This window comes from Sebastes umbrosus, chromosome 13 (assembly GCF_015220745.1).
Source record: "Sebastes umbrosus isolate fSebUmb1 chromosome 13, fSebUmb1.pri, whole genome shotgun sequence".
In the NCBI taxonomy this organism is placed as follows: Eukaryota; Metazoa; Chordata; class Actinopteri; order Perciformes; family Sebastidae; genus Sebastes; species Sebastes umbrosus.
Genome location: NC_051281.1, coordinates 18,716,177 through 18,741,528, shown reverse-complemented (window position 1 = coordinate 18,741,528; position 25,352 = coordinate 18,716,177). Strand labels below are relative to the sequence as shown.

The 25,352-nt window shown below is 40.1% G+C and overlaps 1 protein-coding gene across 1 annotated transcript; it reads right to left on the bottom strand.

The window, feature by feature from the left end:
* Window positions 1-2,636: 2,636 nt before the first annotated feature.
* Window positions 2,637-5,193, bottom strand: LOC119499660 (gap junction alpha-8 protein-like). Its single transcript, XM_037788808.1, has 2 exons — window positions 5,081-5,193; window positions 2,637-4,568 (listed from the first exon to the last, which is right to left on the bottom strand). The coding sequence occupies exon 2, from the start codon at window positions 4,551-4,553 to the stop codon at window positions 3,285-3,287; it is 1,269 nt and encodes a 422-aa protein (XP_037644736.1). The 5' UTR covers window positions 4,554-4,568; window positions 5,081-5,193; the 3' UTR covers window positions 2,637-3,284.
* Between the last annotated feature and the right edge of the window lie 20,159 nt (window positions 5,194-25,352).

The window sequence follows — 25,352 nt, the reverse complement described above, 5'->3', positions numbered from 1 at the left end:
TCGATTCAAATATTTAATCGCAAATTAATCGCATTTTTTATCTGTTCAAAATGTACCTTAAGGGGAGATTTGTCAAGTATTTAAAACTCTTATCAACATGGGAGTGGGCAAATATGCTTTCTTTATGCAAATATATGTATATATTTAATATTGGAAAAAAATTAACATAAAAAAATGACAAATATTGTGCAGAAACCCTCACAGGTACTGCATTTAGCATAAAAAAATATTCTCAAATCATAACATGGCAAACTCAAATCCAAAAGGCAACATTAGCTGTCAGTGTTTCAGTGTGCTGATTTGACTATGACTTGCCCCAAACTGCATGTGATTATCATAAAGTGGGCATGTCTGTAAAGGGGAGACTCGTGGGTACCCATAGAACCCATTTTCATTCACATATCTTGAGGTCAGAGGTCAAGGGACCCATTTGAAAATGGCAATACCAGTTTTTCCTTGCCAAAATTTAGCATAAGTTTGTAGCGTTATTAAGCCTCATTCACAACAAGCTAGTATGACAGGGTTGGTACCAATGGATTCTTTAGGTGTTTTAGTTTCATATGATGCCAGTATCTTCACTCTAGCTTTAAAACTGAGTCTAAACAACCGCAAGTTGCGTTAATGCGATAAAGAAATTACAGTAGTGCCGTTAAAACAAATTTGCGTTAACGTGTTATTATCGCGTTAACTTTGACAACCCCAGTTACTACAAAACATATCTGTCTATCAGTTATCTAAACATACAGCATTGTGAATCTTATCAATTTTATATAGTATTTTTAACCTTGTAATAATAATAATAATAATAATAAAGTTCAGCGCTACAGTTTTACTTTGTGTGAGTGTGTGCGTGTGCTTAGCAGAGAAACACTGACACAACACTTCTTGACCACGTGTGACTTTTTATTGCGTTGGTTCACATTCCAAAAGAAGATACGGCCACACATCTATCAGCAAAGAAGACTACAAGTTAGTAAAAAGGATTTTTTTTTTTGTTCTTTCCAAAGATTAATCATGTCTTCTTACAAACATACAGGCAATGCAACAGTCTTAAAATACAAAATAATCATACATTACCAGTCATATCGATGTACACAAGGACCAGCATCATACTTTAATTGTAACACTGTTCAATGCTTAAACGTGTTCAACAATTTGGTGATTCAGCGAAGGCTATTTTTGATTCCACAGCATTGGATTATGGGAGGCGAAGGGATGGCTGGGGGTCACAAAGGGGTCACAGCTGCCTTCTCTCTGAGTTCCTCTAGAGCCATTTGATCATGCCCCCAAAACCAACACTGTGAGGTGTGTCTGTGCACACAAAGGCACATTTATGAGAATAAAGCCTGCACTGTGTGAGTGTTTTCATGTCTGCAAACATGCGACTTTATGCCCTAATATCTTTTTAAATTCATTAAATGATCATGTAATACTTTAAATACTTGTTATTTAACCATCTGCGCTGCATAATAGAGACATGTTGTTATGTGTGTGGGTGTTGGTGGGTTTGTGTGTGTGCTGAGGGGTCCCATTCAAAATGAAACTCAGATTCAAAAAAAAAAAAAAGCAAAATACAACATCAAATTCACATAGGTCCCAGAGCAATTCAAGCACTTGCTACAATCTTACAAACATTTGAGAATTTACATTTACAGATAAGGCACGGGAAATCATACAGTGGCAGCTGTTTGAATAAACAAACCCAGAGAATGTGAGAGGGAGTTTTGTGATAAATCTATTGCATACTTAAAATGCTTTGTATCAAAGTACTTGCTAATGATTCGCAAATAAATCCAGATAGATGCACGATACCGCAGCGTGGGAATTTTCGCTTTATCGGGTTTGTGAGATTAAATCATAATAGTAATCACAATTATAACGTGTGTGACAGTGAAATAAGTGAAAACAGCTGCTCTGCACATTATGTACATTATCAGACATGAGATGGGGCGTTATGTACAGCGGGAGTTGCCCCTAATTGTTTGTTTCTCTTTGAATTTGAAAGTATGTCACAAGTATTGTTATTTTCTTGTGGGGTATGGACCTACTGTGGTCACATGAAAGTAGAAGTAGAAAGATTTTTTTCGCAGCCAGGTCAAGGATGCTTGTTTTCATTGATGAGCACGGTTTCTTTTATTGTCTGGCCTCCAACAATACTTTGTGCTGATGGTGCACGATCTTTATCGCCCGGACGCCTGTTTGTACAGCGCGAAAAGAGAGGATTTGGCCTGAGGTCGCTACTATAGTTCATTCTCTGATAGGGCAAAATGAGCCCTGCTCTCTGCCGTGGACAACTGATATCACAGTACACACAGTTCTACTTTAAGGCAACAAAACATAAGCAAATCTAAAATGAAGAGAATCACATTGAAAAAGACATTCGACATGTGGTCTTTTTGTTGTTTTTCCTCACTAACTCAGCTCTGGCTGTGCTACCTGGTATATAAACATGAAAAGGAGAGAAATGCTCTGAAACTGATGCACATCTCTCTTCACTTGAAAGAATCCTGTGTAAATGGATGCATAGATGAGGTGTTATGAGGGTTAAAGGCCTTGCACCGAGTCTAAACCTCTGAACGTGCAAAAAAAAAAAAAAAAAAAAAAAAAAAAAAAAAAAAGGTACGCTCTTCTCAACCTGAAAATGGACTTTTCTTCCTCTTCTCAAAGAGCTGTATACCTGTAAATGTACCGGCACTTAATGGTGTGATTTGTGTATGCGAGAGCCGTCTCACCCGTGCCGGGTGCAGCCACACGCTGCGTTCGCAGTATGTCACTGTCTGAATGGGAATGAACGTCAGTGCCTAACTACAGCGAAATTACTGATTTGCAGACACACAAGTATATTATAACTCTCTTTCCCCTATCTACTCAAACCCCATGTAAAAATGCCTAATCCTCCATTGCATATGGTTAAAACTCTTTCAATAGAAAAAGATGTTTCTAAAAATTGAACATGGATTTTCATCAAGTAAAAACATTACCCCCCTGCATGTGTCCTTTACACATTTTTTAAATATAAGAACACGCTTAATAAAAAACCTACTCCTCCCCTCTTTAACCTCTACTTTTTATTTTTCATTTTTTATCACAAACACGCAGATTTTTTGTCGCTTTGTAGAATTGTTGACCGTGTCTTAAAGGTTTCGATCTATCCCTGTTGATTTTGTCTTTTTCGTTTTTTGACCTGCCTGTTCAAGAGTTAGGTGTGTGTGTGTGTGTGTGTGCTCTCTCTTGTGTTGAACATATGGTGTGTGCAGGTGTACATGTGCTGCTCTCTCACAGGTTCATACGGTGAGATCGTCTGACCTGGCCCTGCTGCTGGCTTTGCTCAGTCGGCTCAGCGGTCTGGTGTCTTCTATCGTATCCGTGGCCTCCATCCCTACCCCCTCCCCGTTCACCGCCTCCTCTACCTCTACATCCTCATCCACAACCTCCTCCACTCTCTCCGCTTCCACCTCCGCCGGCTGCACCTCCTTGGCCTCCTCCTCCTCCTCCTCCTCCTCGTGCAATGTCACCCCCGCTGTCTCGGTGGTCTGGGCGTAGGAGGGCAGAGTCTCGTCATACACCTTAGAGATGTTCCCCATGGGCAGCACCTCCTCCTGCGCCTTCTCCTCCAGCCCAGGGAAGGGCGGGGCCCCTCTGCCAGCCTCCATGCCCACCTCAGCCAGCGGGTAGAGGTGAGTCATGGGAGTTTTCTCCTCCTCCAGCAGCCTGTAACCTTTCGCTCTCTGCAGAGAGGGCACAGCCAGGGGGGGCAGGATCTTTCCTTGTGGCGGCAGGGGGGCCGAGCCCTCACCTTGGGCCGGGGCTGGGGTCGGCTTACGAAAGACAAAGCGAATCTTCTTCAGGCCCAAGTGACTGATCTCCACAAAGTTGAGGAAGAGTGAGACACAGGCCACAGCCAACATGAAGATGATGAAGACGGTCTTCTCCGTGGGGCGCGACACAAAGCAGTCCACCGTGTTGGGGCAGGGCCAGCGGCTGCATTTGTACAGCGGCAAGATGCGGAAGCCGTACAGGAAGTACTGGCCCACCACGAAGCCCACCTCAAACAGTGTCTTGAAGATGATGTGGCAGATGTAGGTCCTCAGCAGGGTGCCCTCCAGCCTGAACTTCTTGCTCCCCTTTGTGCTGGTCTCCTTAGTGGTGCGGACACTTCCCTGGTCTGGTGCCAGAGGGAGTCGCTCCTCGCTCAGCTCCTGCTGCCGGCTAAGTTCTGCCTCCTCGCGCTCCTTGCGTTTCTCCTCCATGTGGACGTGGTGCACAGCGTGACCCACGTACACCAGAGACGGCGTGGACACAAAGATGATCTGCAGCACCCACAGGCGAATGTGGGAGATGGGGAAGGCCTCGTCGTAGCACACGTTCTCACATCCGGGCTGCTGCGTGTTGCAGACATAGTCGGACTGCTCATCGCCCCACACAAACTCCGCCGCCGTGCCCAGGATGAGGATACGGAAGATGAAGAGCACCGTGAGCCACACCCGGCCGATCACCGTAGAGTGCTCGTTAACTTCCTCTAAAATATTACCCAGAAAGCTCCAGTCACCCATGATCGGTCCGTAGCACTGCAGAATGAAGGGTGGGGTAGGGAGGGACACAGAGGGTGCAGGCGAACAGGGAGGGTGGGGTAGCGCAGGACAAACAGGGGGAGGGGAATAGAGAGTGCCAAAAGTAAGAAATGCAGGAATACTTGTCAAAAATCAAATACAAGCCATAAATTCATGCTACCACGCGTGATTTGATTAGAAAAACCTAAAGAATTTGAAACTTCTAAAGAGTGGTCTTTCGAGTCCATTCTTTTCCCATTAAAATTAGATAAAACATATTGAGCCAAACATTAAATAAAAAGGTGTTGATTTTGATGTTTAGAAGGCAGCGTGTTCTCAATGTAAACACCATTAACTATGTCGAACATTTAGGTGAAACCCCAAAAAAATATCTTGCTCTAGCTCTTTAAAAAATTCCACACAAAAACTCCCGAATAAAAAAAACAATAAAGAGAGATCAATAAGTAACAAATAGTCCCTTCTTCTGCAAGGTATGATATAGGTTAAATGTAATCAAATGGGCAACTTGCCACAGCTGCGGCTCCGGCGAAGTTGAGTCCTGTCCCGTTCTCTTGGCACCCGGCAGGGAAAAGTGAACTTTTTTCTGCCCTCTTTCCCACCTAAAGCCCCGTCCTTGTCGCCCCACTGAGCAGATGTGAATGAATCGGCTCTGATGGTTGGTTTTTAGTTTGCTGCAATATTTAAGCTTGGAGCCAGACGGCCTTTATTTGCCGGGCGACGTGTGGTGACGCAGGAGACAATAGGATCAACAGAGCCAGAGCGGGGATGTATGGGAGCAGGCCTCAGGCTCCCACACCAACATGGACATTGTACGGCCAGGGCACCGAGTCCACGGCAGAGCGGTTCAGCTCCATGCATGCAATTTCCCCCCACACATATGTATGTAGGAGCACAGATACAGTAGATGAAACAACAACAGCAGCTGATGTGCCTCCAGCCGCACTGCCATGCCCAACATTAGAACAGAGAGGCAGGTCAGTGACAAACTATCAGCTCGGGCAGGGATGAAGGAGAGTTTATGTCCTCGTGCAATAACACCGGACATTGTTGTTTCTAAGGCTATTCAGTACAAGCAGCAGTAGGTTAATTATGTGATGTCCAGTTCTTTCTCATTTTATTTATTTTATTCAATTTTTCCCATTCTGCATAGGCTTTACTTGACGTTACAAATTCATATAAGCCAGATCCAGAATTACATACACGCCACAATACCATTAAAGGAGTCCAAAACGAAAAAAGAGGTTTTCAGACGTTTATATCTGCAACAAAATTCATAAATCACTGACAAAAACATTTTACATAACATTACTGGAGAAATCAGAGTAAATACTAATAAAATAGTCCATCTAACCTTGTTTTCCAGGCTTTTGAGATCAAATTAGCACATCAAGATTAAACAACAGTGGCAATTTTTAATCATCTTTACACCAGAATATTCACTCTTATTCTCCCAAATCAATCACTTATTCTGTTTTCCTCATGAATATTTTTAAATCTAGAAACCTCATTAGCCAAAGGAAGAATACCAGTTCTTAACTGTGCAACTAAAGATGAGATATAACGTGATTCGGCACCAAAATTGTTTAATATTCATATATGTCTTTAATTTGTTTTAGTTTTTTTGAAAGTCATATTTACCTTTTATTTGTGTGTGCTTAGTTTTTTCTTTATTGTGTACTTTGGCAGATATAAAAATACATATATTTCATTTGAACAGTGCAGTTTTTTGCATCTTGATTCATTTTCAGTAAAGCCTCGCTTGACAATCAGTAGTGTTATCAAATGTGAGTTTTAACATAGTAGATAACTGAGTCCACCTCTCTGTGTGTTTGTGTGATATCTGTGTCACTTAGCTGGAATGTGAAGAATGTGAACCATTGAGCGAAAGCGTTCGCTGAAATGTCTCTATTATGGAGGTTAGTCAAACTTTCCCGGCTCAGGGAAGAAAAACATTCAGCAGCAGCAGCGTTTGATCTTTGAATCATCCCACAGATGATTGAACAGAGGAAAAGCTACCGCAGAGACCAAAGAGGGCTGTCGAAATATCTTAAATTCTCATCATGAAATTACCTCCTGGTTTACACAAATGCAATCAATAGCCACTCTACATCTGAAAATATTAGGAACAAAATTAATCATTAATGATGAAAAACTTCTTGAACTCTGACTCTTTTTATATTGTTTTATTTATTTATTTATTTTTTTGGGGGGGCTACAATTGATTTGGCTAATTATAACAATACAAAAATATAATAAAATAATATTTTTAAGTAAGTTGTGTTAAATATTGCAACTGTTACATATTACTTAAAAAAAAGAATCAACTATGTAATAATAATAATAATTATTATTATTATCATTATTAATGAATTATATATTTATTACATTTTATTCTGTTTTATTTGTTCCCATGCCTATCTTTTCATTTAGTCTGATATAATAACTGATTTAAAAAATGTTTTTTAAAAACTTTAAAGAACTAAATATTATGGCTGTCAAAGTTAACACAATAATAACGCCTTAACACAAATTTGTTTTAACACCACTAATTTCTTGAACGCATTAACTCAACTTGCGATTTTTGGTTGTAGCGGGCTCAATTTTAACGCTAGAGTGAAGATACTGGTATTATATGAAACTAGAAAACCCAAGGAATCCATTGGTGCCAACATTGTCATACTAGCTTATTGGGAAGGAGGCTAAATAACCAAAGTTGCGCAAAATTTTGGCGAGGGGAAAACTGGCATGGCCATTTTTAAAAGGGTCCCTTGACCTCTGACCTCAAGATATATGAATGAAAATGGGTTATATGGGTACCCACGAGTCTCCCCTTTACAGACATGCCCACTTTATGATAATCACATGCAGTTTTAGGGCAAGTCAGCACACTGACACACTGACAGCTATTGTTGCCTGTTGGACTTGAGTTTGCCATGTTATGATTTGAGAATATTTCTTTATGCTAAATGCAGTACCTGTGAGGGTTTCTGGACGATATTTGTCATTGTGTTGTGTTCTTAATTGATTTCCAATAATAAATATATACATGTTTTCATTAAGCAGGCATATTTGCCCACTCCCATGTTGATAAGAGTATTAAATACTTGACAAATCTCTCTTTAAGGTATTTTGAACAGATACAAAATATGCAATTCATTTGCAATTAATTATGATTAACTATGGACAATCATGCGATTAATCACAATTAAATATTTTAATCGATTGACAGCCCTACTAAATATACATGTAAGCTGTAAATTTTACCAACTTAAAAGATGAGAGAAACTACACATTAACATTATTTTAATATATATAATACAGTTTGCCAATTAAAATATTTCTCTGGTGAATGTATTTCCCCCCATCTAAAACAGTAATACAAAATCAATCTCACTGCTCTAGCAGTGCATACACCCGTTCATCAGCATCATTGAAATCACTGCTGATCATATTTTAAAATAGTTCAGGTAGGTGTTTGAGTATTGGAGGTTTACAGGTGTTTCCGTATTATTATTACAGATTGTTGTGGCTTGTTTGTTAAACTGGGAAACGTTCTGCTCTGTCCCATTTTTAAGCCAATGCTGTCGATGGCTTTCACATGAAATATTTAACATTCAACAAAAGTTTTCCTATGTCCATATTATGTTTTCATATGAGTCTATCAGCCTATCAACAACAGGATGTCGCTGTTACATACAATATAATTCTATACATTGTGTTAAAATGCTGAACCGTACAATAATGTGATTTTTTTTGTGCCAACATCTACAAATACTTTTGGTAAAGTTTATTTGAGGAAAGCTTATGTTTGTCTGTTATCCAAATTGTTTAAAACGTGTTTTCCCGGTAAACCACTGATGCACCAAATTAAAAGGAAGGAACAAAACAATTACATCACACGGTTTGTTTACGGTCACACAACTCATTTCCCTTTGCACAATCTAATTTCCAGGTTCCACAATTGTTTCATATTCCCAGGAGCCAATGCAGTTTGAACAATGTGGTTTTCTTTGAAGTCTAATTCGCCTTCAATGCTGATATTTCTAGGTTGGAACTATCAAAAACGCATATATTGTGCTTAAATTCAACATCTTTATATTTGACCTTTTATTCAAAATTTTAAATAATGCTACATATTTTGTTCCTTGTTCAGAAGTTTTATTTAGTCTGAAAGGAAAACTGCACAAATGAAAGTCTAATAGTTTGCTGCTTTCTAAGGCAGCTGACCCACTGCCTCTATTTAGTGTGATAAATCTTTAAAAGAACAATTAATTTCCCCAACATAGTGACATTTTTTCAATTTATAAATGAAAAGGATAAAAAAGAAAAATAAATACAGCATCTTTTATTTATTCAATGTATTTTAATCAATTCCTCCTAATGGACAATGGAGGTGACCTTATGCTACAGGCCACATGTAACATTATATCAAGATCCACAATCATTAATCAATAGAAGTCATCACTCCTTTTATGGGCGTATCTCCACTCTGCCCATCTTAGTACGGCCAACCCTCGCTGTCTCTCAACCAATAGCGTTCTCTGTCCTAGGTGACATCACTGGCTCTTGTGGACTAGGAAGTCCACCTCTTGATGTCTGCTCTCTGATCTGTTGGTTAGTGGCAGATTTGGCCTCCACACTGAGCTTCACTGATCCCACAGCTTTTCACAAACGGATGATGTCATCTTAGAGCAAAAAAAAAAAAAGTAACAGTATGAGGAACTATCTTGTTAAATGTCCCCAAATGAATGACATCCAGGAACATCAGTGTGTATGTTAGCTGATTGAACTAGTCTCCACATATCCAGGAGCAGTGATATCTTCTCATATAAAAATGTCCCCAAAAATGCTCGCTCTCCTCTGGGCCCTGGATGGCACATGGGCTCAGCCCGTTGGGTCGGAGGATAGAAGCCATGTTCAGAGCTCTGTGGAGGCATCAGGGTGTATCCACTGAGCTGGGGTACCAGGGGACTCCCTTTAAAGAGCTGTGTGTTAGTATAGTGGACGCATGCATGCTAAGCCCTACGGTGGGTCCGTGAATGGCACCGGGATTTCACACAAAGACATGATGTCATGATGCAGGGCGCGGACTCTATTGAGCACGTGCAGTGAGGCGTGAGGCCAGATTAGACCTCCGAAGCAGGGCACCAACTGGCCGTTAATCAGAATGCTAACACGCTAACAAACATATCGTACGGCGATCTGCCTACGGTAGGTGCCACGCGTTTCCTGCTCACAGGGCCTTTGAAAGACAGGAAGTAACTGAAATCTTACTGTTGTAACGACCTTATCAACGTGATGCAATTTAAGACACGTTTAAATCAAACAATGTGCATTATGTGATCCTGACACGTGGTTTGTTTTGGCCTCCTGGTAACCTTGCATCGCTCCCCTGAGGAAAAACACCTTTCAGGACATTTTTGTGCTGATAATAACCTTGTTTTGTTTTTTTTACTCATGTGCCATACAATGAGCATGTAATGATTATGTTCTTCTGAACAGATGCATACCTTTTGTCTATATTGAAGGAAGCTAGTTTCTCTGGATTCAGTCCTCTGCTGTGGTGCTTCTGGTTTGGCCACATCAAGGGATCATGTCCTTGTTGCAGCACATGCATGGTTGGTCTGTCTCCTTCTATCTGCACTCTTCTCAGGGCAACAGTGGGAGTCATCAGCAACAATGACTGCAGCACAGGGGGGAACTGGCCGTACCAAACTGAATGCAAGCCAGCAAATTTTATTCATACAGCACCTTTTGATAGAGCAGTTAAGGTATATTTGCACTGCTGTGCCGACATTCATTCAGTTGCAGTTGACTGTGGGCTCTTTCTCTCAGCTCTGCTCAGAGGATGAGAGTGAATGCAAACTTTAATGGAAGGCGAGGAATCACTCTGACTTCAGTGATCTGATGCTTACAACTAACTAATATGAACTCTCATTTTGAGAGGGCTCAAAATAATTGCTTGAAATGTCTGAACCTCCTTTGCATTAGTGGACAGGCTCAAATCTGCTGGTAATAAGTCCTCTATTGAGTAAAGGATGCCCCCCCATCAGCTTCAATAGATTATTCAAATCAAGTTTAAAGTGTGTAATGCCTGAAGACTGCTGTATCTTAAAAGCTCAGCATTTTTAGCTGACAGCAAAACCTCTTTTCCTTTCACAGTACACCCTCAAAGAAGTACAGCAGAAATGTATGTTTTATGATTGTACAGTAGCTGGAGCTGTACCTTACGTTAAAAAATACGACTGGCAGTGCTCTACATTTTTCTTATTGCTTACAAATGCAATGGAAAGACCAAAAATACCTTAGTCCTCCCTTCAATACTTCCCTACCATGTCTGTGGCACTCAGCCCCAAGCCCATTAGTTCTGACTGAGAGTGCAATTCTTAAAAAACAGGTCACAAAAAATAGTTTAAATTAATTTCCTAAAACAGCTGGAGTTTTCCCAGCAGATACGGAGCAACATTAGCATTTGGAGTCCTGTTTTTATCATTGTCCTGTCATTTTATCAGACCACCTTGGTCTCCACCAACTCCTGAGGGAAATATATGGCTCTTTAATACTCCACTATGTTCACCAGCTAGTCACTAACTTAAAGGGTAACTTCAGTATTTTCAACCTGGACCTTATTTTCCTTATGTTTTTGTACGTAACATCTTCTGTGTCTAATAGGGAAAGCAATTTCTGAACTTGGTCCAGTATCGAGGGAGAGCGCTGTAGACGGCAGCTGCTCATGAGCTGCAATATGGTGCTGTTGGGGCAAGCTGGCACCGTCATTTACGTCCACTAAAAGTGCTTTTTTTTTGCCACGACAGGCTCTGATTGTTATTAAAAGTGTCTGAAATTATGGAAAGAGTCTCGCTCAAGGAGAAGTCTCATTCTGAAATCTGGCGAGGTGACGTGTTGCCGGAAAACAACGGTGGAATAGTTGAATACATCCATGGTGGAAATGTGAGTGCCAGCCGGGCAGAGTTTGTTCTGTTGGAGTACAGAAAGTGTAGCTTAGTGTTATCTAAAATATTTTCAATGTCATGGCTGAATATTTAGATGATTTCAACAATGTAGTCGAGGTCTTTGAATACGATGGCCGCCCGTATTTATTTGAGCCAGAGTATACGGATATTCAGATTTCACAACGAGACTTGGGCACATAACAAACAGACTGGATCAAACGAAAGGTAAGAAAAATGTTTTATGTCTCCGTAGGGTCCTTTCCATAATGTTGTCAGACACTTATCATAACAAACAGGCACTTTTAGTGGATGTAACGTTACATTGACGCTGCTCACTTGCCCTCACAATTCATTTCACAGCTGCCACTTACAGCATTATCCCTCAATACTGGACCAATTTCCGGTTCCAGGTTGAAAAATACCCAAGTTACCCTTTATGCTTTGCGCTGGGTATGTGTGTACAGTGGCTTTTTAGCAGCGATGAAACAAGTATTCAGATCCTTAAGTTAAAGTATTAATATAGCACTGTGAAAATACACAACTACAAGTAAAAGTCCTGTATTCGAAACCTTACTCAAGTGAAAGTTTGTAAGTAATATCAGCAAAAGTATCAAAAGTAAAAGTATTCATTCTGCAGAAAAATGCATTGATGTGTATAAGCTCATTTTAACTACTTTATATAGTGTTGGGTAGTTTAATCTACAACAATGAATCATATCTTATAGGACCATCCTATGTTTGCATCGTTGCTGTCCTGTGAGAGTCACATATCTCTGACAAAGTCAACTTTATGTGATTTTCTTTTTTTTTATAGTTTATTTAACTTAAGAAGTAGGTAATTTTTCTCAACCCATAAACACTTCAGTTCATCACAAACATTCAAATTACATACATGGTTGTCACTGGACAGGAAGGGTAGTATATTTTAATAAACCATAAAGGATTTGTATTGAATTATAGTGTTTGAAATTGACATGACCACATGAGTGGTGAGTAAAAACCTCATGTCTCCAAGCTCATGATGTTCCCTGCTTTTTTCTCACTCACTATTTTAATTGTCTGTGTCAGTTTCACGTACACAGAAAGGAGGCATTCACGGCGGGTTTAAAGAGATGGTATCAGCGATGCCCTTCCCAGATACAGCGTGACCTGGGAACAGCACTGAGTCCCATGACATTGCACATCACTAAGACCTCAATGGCGTAAGGCTTACGCTTAAAGACAGAGATCCACTTGTTTCTATATATGTTTATTCAGCGTGCAAACATGAGTCCATACATATTTGTGCCCATATGTGTGCCATCATTTCTCTTTGTGTTTTAGTGACCTACTGCCTCAGTGACAAAGCCTTTTTTTGTTTCCTCTTTGTAAGTTTTTTTTTCACGAGTCATCTGTTTACAGCCACTTCCTTTTGTTTTGAATGGAGCCATTAGACGTCAAGATACTAACAATTAGCATTCTTTGTTACACGACCGCTTTCACACCGACCTTTCTTTCTCACTTTCACAAGTGTGAACATTCATCTCCGGCAAATTCTCGTTTCCTCTGAGAACCAAGAAGTTGTTTCTTTCCTGCGACGGTGAGAAAGTTTGGAACTATTCGCAAAGGCATCCAGAATTCACTGAGTAAACAACGGTGACACTGCGTGCCACTCGCTTCAGTATTAGCCAACGGAAACTGCTGAGAAGATTGATAAAAGTTTAAGAGCCTGACCCCTGTGATCTTAAACTGAGACAGAAACGTATGCCAGCCCATCAGAATGAGTTTAAATACATGCTTATATGGACTCACGTATGCACACATATGAGCTACGTGAATGCGCACACGCTCACTACAACATGTGTCACATCTGGTCTCGGGCCATAGCATTGTGTTGTTGAGGGCAGAGTTCTTGCCGCCCATCTGGACTTGGTTTCAACCATTGTGTTCAGGAGGTCAGACTTGTTGAATTTGGACCAGCCCGCTGTCCCTCCTCTGCTCAACTGCTCACACAGACGATAGTCTCATGGGACAGGGTCGTTTAGAGCTTGGAAGTGCATGACCAGGCCTGTTAGACACATTTTACTGCGGGAACTGGTGCACAAAAACACTCGCATCCATAACATTTTGAGAGCTAAGAAAGTAAAATGCGTCATTTTGAAAGGAAAAGTGGTGTTCAGAAATTAAAGTTTGTTCCTCCGTAAATATTTTTCACCGGCTATTGTATGATAGTTTGTTGAAGAGTTAAATACAGATTGATTGTTGGTAAGATTACAAAAGAGAGCGGTGTGTTTAAATGGTGGGACTGTTTGGACTCACTACCTGCATTTGTGCTTAAGGGTTTCCCCTTCCATGTCCTGTTACAACACCAGCGCACACCACCCTGTGTCTGTCAAAGGGGCCACTATTGTCTTGTGCGTACGTTTGGGTGTTTGAGTCAGATCTCAAATGCATGTGATGTTTCTCCAGGGAAGTTCAATCATTACGCACGCACCAAATTTGGTTCAATTTCCCCCATGTGGGGAACGTAACGACATTCAGTGCCCCTTTCTCCTAAAATGTCACTTTGCCTAGGGTACTGTAGGAGGACATTTTGCGATTTGAAGGCAAAAAAATTAAAATGTGTAGGGTTTGGCGGCATCTACAGAAACAGAAACTTCTCCCGTGTGCTAAGCGTGTAGGAGTATAGATTACGGAACCTGCCAAAATCAATCAATGAATAAATTAATCGATAAATAAATAAATAAATATGTCATTAAATATAGCAAAAATAATATTAAAAATAAATGTAGCCATTAATTAATTGATAAAATGTGACATAAATTGATATTTCTGTTTTAATTTGCTTCTTTATTTATTTATCTGTGTATTAACTTCCCTTATTCATTTACTATTGTGTTTATTTTTATTATTTATTTATTAATTATTTTTTAAATGTATTTTTATTTTTTTATTTTTTTATTTAGTTATCTATTTATTTATTTATTTATTTATTTATTTATGCAAGGTTTTCCCTTTGCATTTCACCCCTTATGTATTTCCCTAAACATATTTATTTATGTGTTCTTTTCTTTACACATTTCTTTTTACATTTCTTTATGCATTTCTGCCTCATTATTCATATGAGGGGGTTGTCACTCAACGTGTGTCATGGGGTCAAAGCATGGGTCGACTTGCATCGCCCTGAAGGGGTTTATTTCACGACAGTAACCCACTAGCTGTGTTTTCTAATACTGAAAAAGCTGCTGTAGTTCACAATCTGCGTACACTTTCCCTGAACTATTTTGTCTCTTCTGAAGTCATTATGGATGTATATGTCACATCCTCTACAGTTTACAGGACCAGACCCTGCGTCATTTCAACCAAGTAACCTGGCAGCCTCATGAAGTCTGGGTTTAAGAGAGAGAGAGAGAGAGAGAGACGGGGGTGAGAGACGAGGCATGAATTGTTCTCACCAGTGAAGGAGGAAATGGAAGGGCAGCTTCCTCTCTGTGCAACGCCGGGCACCATGGGAGGGAGAGGAGAATCAACGGTCACACAATGGAGAAGGGGTGGAGGGCAGACAGGAGGCGTTAATGGAGGGAGGATGTAAGTACTGCCTGGATATGAGCGGCTGGATGAGAGAGAGTGGAGTTTAGGATGACTGGATGGTTGGAGACAGGCAGGAAGTTAAAAGTACAACCTCTCTTGGACTCCTGTATAGCAGCATTGTTTTGTGTTTCTATGTACTGTTTGTTGTTTCCACTTTCACACAGCTTGACTCATCAACTTAGTGATTTCCTCGATGTTTCCCATTATGACCCATGCCCTTTCCTCAAATGCAAAACCACTATAGGCTAGTCATCTCAGCCTCTTCTAAGATGAATTTGACAGATTTCTCCCAGTATACTTAATAAAAAATCCTATAACACGGTGGTGATTCAAGAAGAAATCTGAAGATTTTACTTTAAACCATATCTTTAATTATTTCATGTGAGATATTTCAGTTTTCCCATGTTGTCCCCGTGTTAGCGTGGGTTCTCTCCGGGTTCTCCGGCTTCCTCCCACAGTCCAAAGACATGCAGGTTAATTGTTGACTCTAAATGGCCCGTAGGTGTGAATGTGAGCGTGAATGGTTGTCTGTCTCTATGTGTCAGCCCTGTGATAGTCTGGAGACCTGTCCAGGGTGTAGCCCGCCTTCACCCAATGTCAGCTGGGATCGGCTCCCCCTTCCACCCCCGGCAACCCTCAATAGGATAAGCGGTTATGGATGAATATTTCTGTTTTCCTTTGCGCTCTTCTGACTGGTTTGAAGTGTGTGGGGCTCTGAAAAAGTTGATGTCAGCGATTTCCATGCACCAATCAGAATGAATTTAGGATGTGGCCCTTTTCATAGCACCTTTTGACATGTCATAGCAGGGTAAACACAGTGCACAGGGTGGCTACTGTCAGATGGATGGATTCTGTCTTCTTTAACAACTGTTCACAGTTCAGATAGATTTTTCATCTGCGTACCATAACGGCAACATTGTAACCGCTTCACATTATGTTTATAATGTTCATTTTTATTTTTTTTTCTGGTCATATCTTACACATTGCCCCTTTAATGATGGCTCAGCAATTCATTAATGTGTCCCAGTAATCCAGGCCAGAGAGCCAGCATGTACAATGGGCCTGGAAGTAGTTTTCCTACATGGAACGCAGTTGTTTTTAAATGTTATCAGTAACACCTGTGCCTTTCCCGCTGCACCATGCCAAAATGTCTGCAGTGAAAAAGGTCAAGGTGGTTGATCGATGGACCCAATAAAAGGAGGTAAGCCAGCTTTACTTATGTAGCACATTTCAAACACAATTCAAAGTGCTTTACATAGGCAAAGAAAACATTATAATGACATTTGAAAACAATTCGGTATAGAAAAATGAACGCAATCAAAATCAGATTATGCATATATAATATATATCAAATTAAATTAAATGTGGATAGACAAAAATAATAACAGACCAGAAACACAGTCATGCAATTCGGGTAGGATCAGCTGTGCATCTCTTTCCTGAACAACAGCAGGATCCTGAGCGTCTTTGTTGGTGATGGTTGTTTAACTGCATGGAAATGTGAGTTCATTTATTCATTATGTTAAACTCAGGGACAACAGAAACAAGCTGTAAACACAGCACTGGCATATTTCCACCTTTTTAAGTTGATATGGTGAACTTGTTAGCAGCCGTTGCTTATTTACTCATGCAGCAGACACAGAGTAACATTAGGAGCTCTGTTTTGGTCTCCACCAACTAGTGAGACAAATGTCTGTCTCTTCAGCTGCTAAATGCTCCACAATGTTCACCAGCTAGTCACTAACTTTGTCTCTGTGTGTGTTTGGTGCTGGACAGGTAGAGTAGATCAGTCATTCCCAAAGACTGGGCTGTTGTCAAATAAATTTGCAGATTTTCTGTCTTTTATTTAACATTTATATCTGCAGTACACCTTTGAGCCACATGAAGGAGCCTGAATGTTTGTATTGTTGGGATAATTGTAGCCTACTTATAACATCGAATCTAATATGAAAGATTAGTCTACATTCTGTTTGTTTTACTGATGAGAGGAAGAACAACAAGAGCCTGTTAACTCAACATAAAAGCATTTATTTGGTCTCAATTGTAAAGTATTTAACATGTGTATATGTTTTCTATAACACCTGCATAAAACAAAGTTGTGATTTATCAAATGTATATCTCTTCAAAATGACTGGTTTACATATTCAAGATAATATAAGGTGATGTGTAAATGGCAGTAAAAATGGTCAGGAACGTTCATTTTTGCCCGTATTCGATCTTCTCACCATTTATAGATGAGGCCTATCGTGCTACGACCATCGCACCGAGGGGAACTGCCGAGTTGTCACTATAAGCCAGTGAATGGCACTCTGTCAGGGGATCCGTGAAATAATTAGCTATAATATAAAATTGTGCTGTATAATTAAAAAGTGCAAATGTACATATGGGGACCATCTGCGCCAGTAAAACAAGCATATTGCGTCCATTACTTCCACCCAGGTTAGAAACTCTGATATGATTGTGACACAGCAATAAGTTAATTATTTTAAAGTTGAAGCACTAACTGAAATTCAGCTTTAGACTTTATTAGGACTATGCCAGTCATTGCTCTTCATTTTATGAAAGCTTTTAAGATCAATTATTTGAAATGTAGGCTATCAATGCTGTCAAGTTGAGTCCAAATGCAATTTGAATGAAATCGCCTTCTGTTTAATGGTAAATAAATGGTATTAACATTCAATAACATTGCAAATTTCACCGCTGTGGAACTAATAAAGGAATATCTCATGTTATCTTAACATGATTCAAATTGAAATATGTTTTTGTTTATCATTATGAAAGGTTTTATAATACAAATAGTTCCTGTGGTATAAATGGAGTACAAATGTTAGTAAGCTTATGCCTAATTGGTGTTACGATTAAAAGAGGATCCTTGGCACCAAAAAGTTTGAGAACCCCTGCCATAAGCAACCCTTTACACATGGAAGTAGTTGAGATTTGAAGTTTTTAGATGCTTTAATATGATAGATTTATTACTCATTAGTTCTCAGTAAACTGGCCTTGGAATGCAGTCAGGTGTTAGTGGACTTGTGAGGAAACAAACATGATAACGGTTCCTGAGAAATGCAGTGTAAGAGGGAACACTGTGGGTGTACATATCGCTCAGGACAGGAAGAGCTGCCTGAAGGGCTGGAGGTAGATTTCAGAGGAGAATAACGCCCTCCTTGTCTCCATCAAGGGAACACATGGCCCGACACTGGATGATTTCATGCCCCATGGTCCCCAAAGTCAGCCAGCCGGCCAACACAATGTTATCTACGGATAGGAGTGCCGGCACACACGGTCAACCATCCACCGGCAAACATCCACCAGAGTTTCTCACACACGTTCAGTGGGTAAGAGAAATGATTTATAATCTAATGTTGTTTCCTCAAATGAAGCAGAGTCACTTTAACAATGCCCAGGACCAACAGGAAGTCATAAAACATTGCCATAGTAAAGCGTGTAAGACGGAGAACGTGCTAAGCTCCCCCAAAAAATACAAAACGACCATTCATGGTTTTATTTAATTTGTCAAATCAGCTGTAAAACTGCCCCTTGACTTTTATTTATTTGATTTAGAAATAAATCCAGTCAAAGGTTCAGCGGGGAGGAAAAGGCTGTATTGAAAGTCTGAATGGCCTTTTCGTTGCCCTTGGCCGGTGACTGTGTCGCGCGTCTGCTGGACCTGAAGAACAATGCCGTCCTTTCACTCACTGTTTGTTTTCAGGGATGTATGGTGGGCACATAAACACACATACACCCCTTGTCTGTCTTCAATCATCGTACGCACATAAAACATATACGCTGGACAAAGTCAATCTGTTCACACACACACACACATGCGCGCACACACACAGCGCCCGTCTGTCCTCATGTCTGAGTTAGTTGGTTGTCTTGGGTGAGGGGTCTTGTAGATATCACTCTTCCTGCATTTGTTTAGGCCGCTCCTTCTCCGCGGCTGCACACTGGGATGCTGTAACTCCACAGTGGTGACGGGGGGGGGGGGGAAATATGGTATTAAGAGTGCATGTTTCCTCCGGCTCTCTCCATATCTTGATAACCTTGTTCTTAGTAGGGCGGAGGAGGAACTGACAGGTCTTTGTTTGCTTTCATTTTGTTAAACCATCAGTTGACTCTGCATAAAGAAACACAGTAATCTTATAAAAACCTTTGGAATAAAAACATCAAAAGGCCTGACCAATAATGGATTTGCGATAGTCGCTCTGTGTGTGAATGTTCAAAGACGCGATGTGAGAAATGCCCGATGTGCCCGAGAGATATCTAGCAGGTTAAAGGTATAATATGCAAGTATTTCCTAAAAAACTATGTATAGACTGATAGACTGAAAAATAATCCCTTTCAATCATCACTTATGACCCACTAGAAGTGTGTGGCGGTGTCTGCAGAGATCCTGCAGCCCTCTGCATGTATTTTCTCTTTTCTTCTGTGTTCGGGACGTCTCTGGGCTTCAGTAAACAGCCTTTCGGCCCCATACGGGCGCGTTACCCCCAGCCAATAACAGTGCACGGGTTTGCAGCCCAATCAGGTCGTCAAATACCCCATCATGGGGTTGGTTGTCACACAGGTTGTCCCTATGTTATTTTAATGGGGCAAAAATAAACAAGGCTCCTACGCAGTATGGAAAAGTATGGAATTTGATTTTAGTAATTTCCAGGTCTGGATAAGTATGTAAAAAAGAAAAGAGAGTATGGAAAAACATTTCTATTTTCAGAGTGTTTTTATGGTATTTGGAGCAGCCAGTGCAGCCAAAATGTTTACCACTGTGTGAGTGAGCATGGGCCAGAGCAAGCTTGATGTCGTCAAATGCAAGGCAAAAAGTAAACTATGGCGTGCGACTGAACGCACTCTCCTACGCAGAGCTGCCTCTACTCCTGTACGTCACAGCCAGCGCGTCCATATAAGCAAACTAGGCAATTGCTTAGGGCGGCACTATGGAAAGGGCAGCAAAATGTAGGCCAACTCATCATGAGCAAAATAACAATAACTAGAGTGGCACTCGGAGAGCGCAGACCTACGCCCCCCTCTCCGTTCAGCTCGCGCCATCATCCACGTGTATTTTTGTTTATGATGAGATCAGCTGTACGTAGCGGAGCATCGTAAAACACTTCATTCAAACTGCAGAAACAAAGTAAAACTCACCTAAACCGTCGTCGTTACTCTTGCCAACAATCACCAAGTGTACTCTGGTCGAACTCAACTGTAATTTCCCTGAGTTTAATGTGAAAAAAAGCTGAATCTACAGTTGTCGTTGTCTCATTTTGAGATGATAAACACTAGAAGTCCTCTCACCTCAATGTCAAGTGTCTGTCGGTGACCTCTGACCCCAATTCTGAAAAGTTCATTACCAACATTTTTTTAACAGCGCCCTCTAGGGGGCGAGATCTAATGAATGTGACAGCCAACCCCGTTCTCCCCTAACTAATAAAGTTCCCACTGAGTGTAAATGCAGCCATGAAAGACATTATGGTATATGCCGTTCCACACAGCTGTGCTGTGATATACCTGAGAACACTGAGGAGGCTTTACAGAGATATTTACGTGGCATTATATGAGTCACACACATCAATGCATTTGTGACCCATATATGCCTTCATAAGCTCTCCATCATCAATGCCTCCAGTCTTGGACAGCATTTCACTCAGCGGCAGGGTCAAAGATCAGCTGGTAAGAATAGCATCGGTCTAAATGTGTATATAGTGTTGGGAACAGATTGAGAAGTGACAGAAAGTCTAAAATACACGACAAATGACCGACCGTCTGCCATGTCAGCTTCTCGCAATCCCTCACCTGTTGGCGCAAAGCTTTGCAACCCTATAATGAGCGAACAGCATGGATAATCATTTGCTGCCCGTGACCACGTGCTCGCTTCTCTGGGTCTGCTTGTCAACAGAGCAGTGCTGGTTTAATAATAACCTGGATTGAATGGTAAAGATGATGATGATGAGATGAGAGTGAGGATTGATGGTGTTGTATGTTCTTTTACACTGAGACTACATAAACACTGACCTGAGAGATAGTAGAGAACTGTCCCCCGGTTCAACCTGTTAATACTTTATATGTAAAGGGTTTATAAATGGTAACAAATGGATTTATTAATTGGTAAAAAATAATGTATTCATGCAGTATTGATGAATAAATAAAATCCATATGTAAGAGCTGCAAGTTGACAATTAATAGTCTGTGAAGCCAAAGCCTGATAGCTTATAACTCTGACATAGAGCTCCGTTGTTGTTCAAGGACATCCCGTTTGTCATGAGGACGTATTTTAGGCTTTCTGCGTGTCATTTGTAGGATTATTTTTGCATGTCAATTATACAACGTGTAATTTTGTGTACGAAGTGTCACGCAACAAAACTACGGTAACATCCACCATTACGTTTAAGCAAACAAAACCACTCACTTAGGTTTTAGCAAAAAAACCCTTAGTTAGTTTTAGGAAAAGCGTTATAGTTGGGCTTAAAATAAGAACGTAAACTACAATTAAGTACCAAAACAACGTAACATAAGTACACAAACTTCACTAATAAAGACGTGACAAACGTCACTAACGTAACTTACAAACAAAACACCGGTCTCAAACACCGGCCGCCTGGTTAAAGTCCTGTTTTTGTGTGACCCATCCACCTAACCCTCCCACCCATCATAAGCAGTCTTTCTCACTTTTCATCCCACGTCACTAACTCTGAGCGTAGCATATTTACGCAGATGTGTTTACATTGCAGTCAATACAGATTGCATGACATACAAATGGCAAAAGCAAGAAAGGTGTTCTTATTGCACGTTAAATGCCTTGTGCATTATCGTGTCATTCAGATGCCTTTTCGTGTGGGTGGGCTGGTATTAATCCACAGCTGAAAATAGTTCCGTCTCCAGACAGGGTAGGGAGGTTGAAATGTACGGAGAAATATACAACACCACTTTCCTTCCTAATGTTTAAGGGTGACACCTCTAATGGACACTTTCCAATAATCTATCAAGTCCACAGTTTCAAATGTTTAAAAGTTGCTCCAGATGCTCTGTAGTTTTACATGTGGTCAAACTGTCCATTAGAGATGTTGATTTAGAGAGCTAGAAAAGAGACAAAGCAAATCTTGCTGGAGGATATCCACCAACCAAAGTGACTTATAGATGATTTATTAGTAACGAATCATTAATAAATAATTTATGAACCATTCATAGAGCCATTAGATTTATAAAAACAAATGGCTTATTAGAAAGTGGCACCCTCGGTTCTTTCAAGTGCTTGAGTATTAAGCATTAAGACCTTTATTAAGAGAAGTATTAAGACCTGATCCGTCTGCAAAAAACTGATGAATAGATGTATGATGATGTATTGTTTCAGCATTTCATACAACGGATTAAATAATAAAAGGGAAAATGGTTACAAAAAGACAAACGTGCAAAAGGAAAAAAAGAGAAGAGAGAGGAAAAAGGTCAAAATAAATTAATAAAATAACATTTCTTTTAACAGTTTTACACTTGAAATGATGAAGGCACTTGCAAATGACAAGGTACAAAATGTAAACCATACTGTGGTGTTTCATTTGTACCTCTTTACTTAAGATTTCATTAAACTCTTTTTTTTCTTTTTTGCAAGATGAACCAAAACACAACAAGGAAGATCTGGGATAGATAATAATGAGAATAAAAAAATTTAAATCATACACTGTAAAAAAAAAAGTGTTACAAGAAATATTTTACTTTTAACATATATTTATTGTTAGAATAGTCATACACTGTAAATCTAAAACCATTTAAATATAAATCACAAATGAAACATGTAATTTTACGTTGCAAAAGCCCAAATTTACATTAACTTTCAGAAATATTTTTAGAAAAAAACAGAATAATTATCTTTAAAAATTATCAAGAAAAGCTTAAATACAGATAACTACGATTGTGATTACAAAAAATACTGTAAATCTAAGACCATTTACATATAAATCACAAATAAAACATGTAATTTTTACATTTTTTTCTGTCATTTTGAAATACAGACAAAAAATGTAAAAATTTCTTGAAAAAACTGTAAAAAAAAAGTTTTTTTTTTACAGTGTACCCTCTAAAATAATAAGACATCAGGTTTGAATTTAAATCAAACACTATTACTAAGCTTGTTTATAAGATATGTATTCAATGCTGATCTATAGAGCAAACCATAAAGAAGGTGTGAGGAAAGATAGAGAACTTTTCAAAGGTTGCAACAGGATGTTTTTGACGGATGACCACATGTCCCCAGTCAACGCAAAGTACAGTAAGTGTGCCTGGTTGACAGGAAGTCTGCCACGACAACATGCCAGTGCTGTGGATCACGCCTGTCAGTGAGGCAATTGTTAGTGCTGACATATACCAGAGAGTATGTGTTCGCCTCAGCTATAAAACAACCTTGAGTTTCTCTTCTCAACCTTTCCCACTCTGGAGTTTCACGCTACATTTTACTGTCATGTTAGCAGCCACCAGTGGATCACAGAGATGAGTTGGAGGCTGTACTTGAGTTTGTGGAGCACGTGTCCATCAAGCCTGGCTTCCCTCAGACGCGGGCGAGGCGAGGCTGAAATGGGTTGGTGTCACGAGCAGAATAGCAGGCAGGGGTCAGGCTGGTGGGTTACACTAATGCATCCTGGCAGTGTGGGCTTTTTCCATCAAACACTCAAGTACGTTCGCACACATAAACACACGCAGTTGTCCCTTCTCTTGCTCTTGATCTCTCCGTAACACACACATTAATCAGACCTCATCCTGGCACCGCCGAGAAGCTGCAAGTGATGCGATTAAGTGAAGTCGTGGAACATCACTTCTTTGTTACAAATCACTTCATGCTGTTATTTTGCGTGAATGGTGTTCCACTTCTAAATCCATCCTGATGAACAGCACAATGGAAACGTCAGAGTAGACTTTAAACTGAGGAAGGCTACGTAATTAGGAATTAGCAACAGCTTTTCCATCCCTTCAAACACTCGCTGACTGAGGCCTGAGAGGATGTTAGGTGCTCCATGACATGGGCTTTTGTTTAAGGAAACTCCACCAGCAATTCTTACCGACGACCGGCAACCTTTTTAAGATGGAAGGAGGTGTTTTAGAGTCCATGTTGAGGTAGCACCCTGACACAGTCTTCATTTTGACTTGTAAGAAAGACCACAATGAATACAAGTACAACAGATAACCAGATGAAACCTTAGTGGAGGGATACAGTAGAGATGAGGTAGCAGAGCCACAGCTCCTGGCCAGAGATCTGGTAGGGTCATGAGATACTGCCTGGTTTGGTTTCTCCTGCTATTTATACATGTTAAAACATGTTCTCTGTTCCGTGGTCAAAGGCGCAGTTGTTGGAGAGGAGAATTTAGCCATTCAGATCAACGATGAATAGGCAATTACGTCAGCAGGGAGAGAGAAAAAAGATTGAGTAAAGAGCAAGAATGTGAATCATTGATTGCTCAATTTACTGTTCACTGAAATGACAGCATCATTAAAGAAAAAGTTTTGGGTTTATTTGGGGTAATACACCCACTCACTTTCTTGTTGAGAGTTAAATGAGAAGAACGACACCACTCTCATGTATGTTCATTATATGAATTTCCCACTTTGAAGCTGATTAGCTTCGCTTAGCCCAAAGACTTTTCTCTCGGATTTCAGTCACAGCTTTAAAGTGTTTTAATCATGTGGTTAACGTTGTAAATTGAAACAAAACAAAACCAAAAACGCAACAACACTACTTATTTAGGTTTAGGTAACAAAACAACTGGGTAAGGGACACGAACAACGGTTTCTTGGGGGAAAGTTTATCCCATCCACCTCTCCACCCGCCCGCCTCTAGTGGACTTTCTCACTTTTTATACTCGCTATTATATTACTTTCAATAGCGTTATTATTCCATATAACTTTCATTAACGGTCGCTCCATATACATCATCACCTGCTCTGTGCTTCGCTCATTGTACTACGTCACTCGCTGGGGCCGTCCGTGGACTTACAAACGTATTTGTGATACGTCAAAGACAAACATAATCCGCAATAAATTACGTTTCCTTCCATACGTAATTGAGAATGCTATTGGGTTATATATGAACGTAATTTTTAGGAGACAGGGTTGATGGTGAAGGTTTGGTTAGCTTTAGACACGAAAACAACTTGGTTATGGCTTACTTGATTAAAATCAAGGAAACATTGTGGTTTTGTTTAGTTTCCAAACTGTGAATTTTTCCAGTGTTAGTGCTAAGCTAAGCTAACTTTACAAAAAAGAGGTATACTTCAAGTTT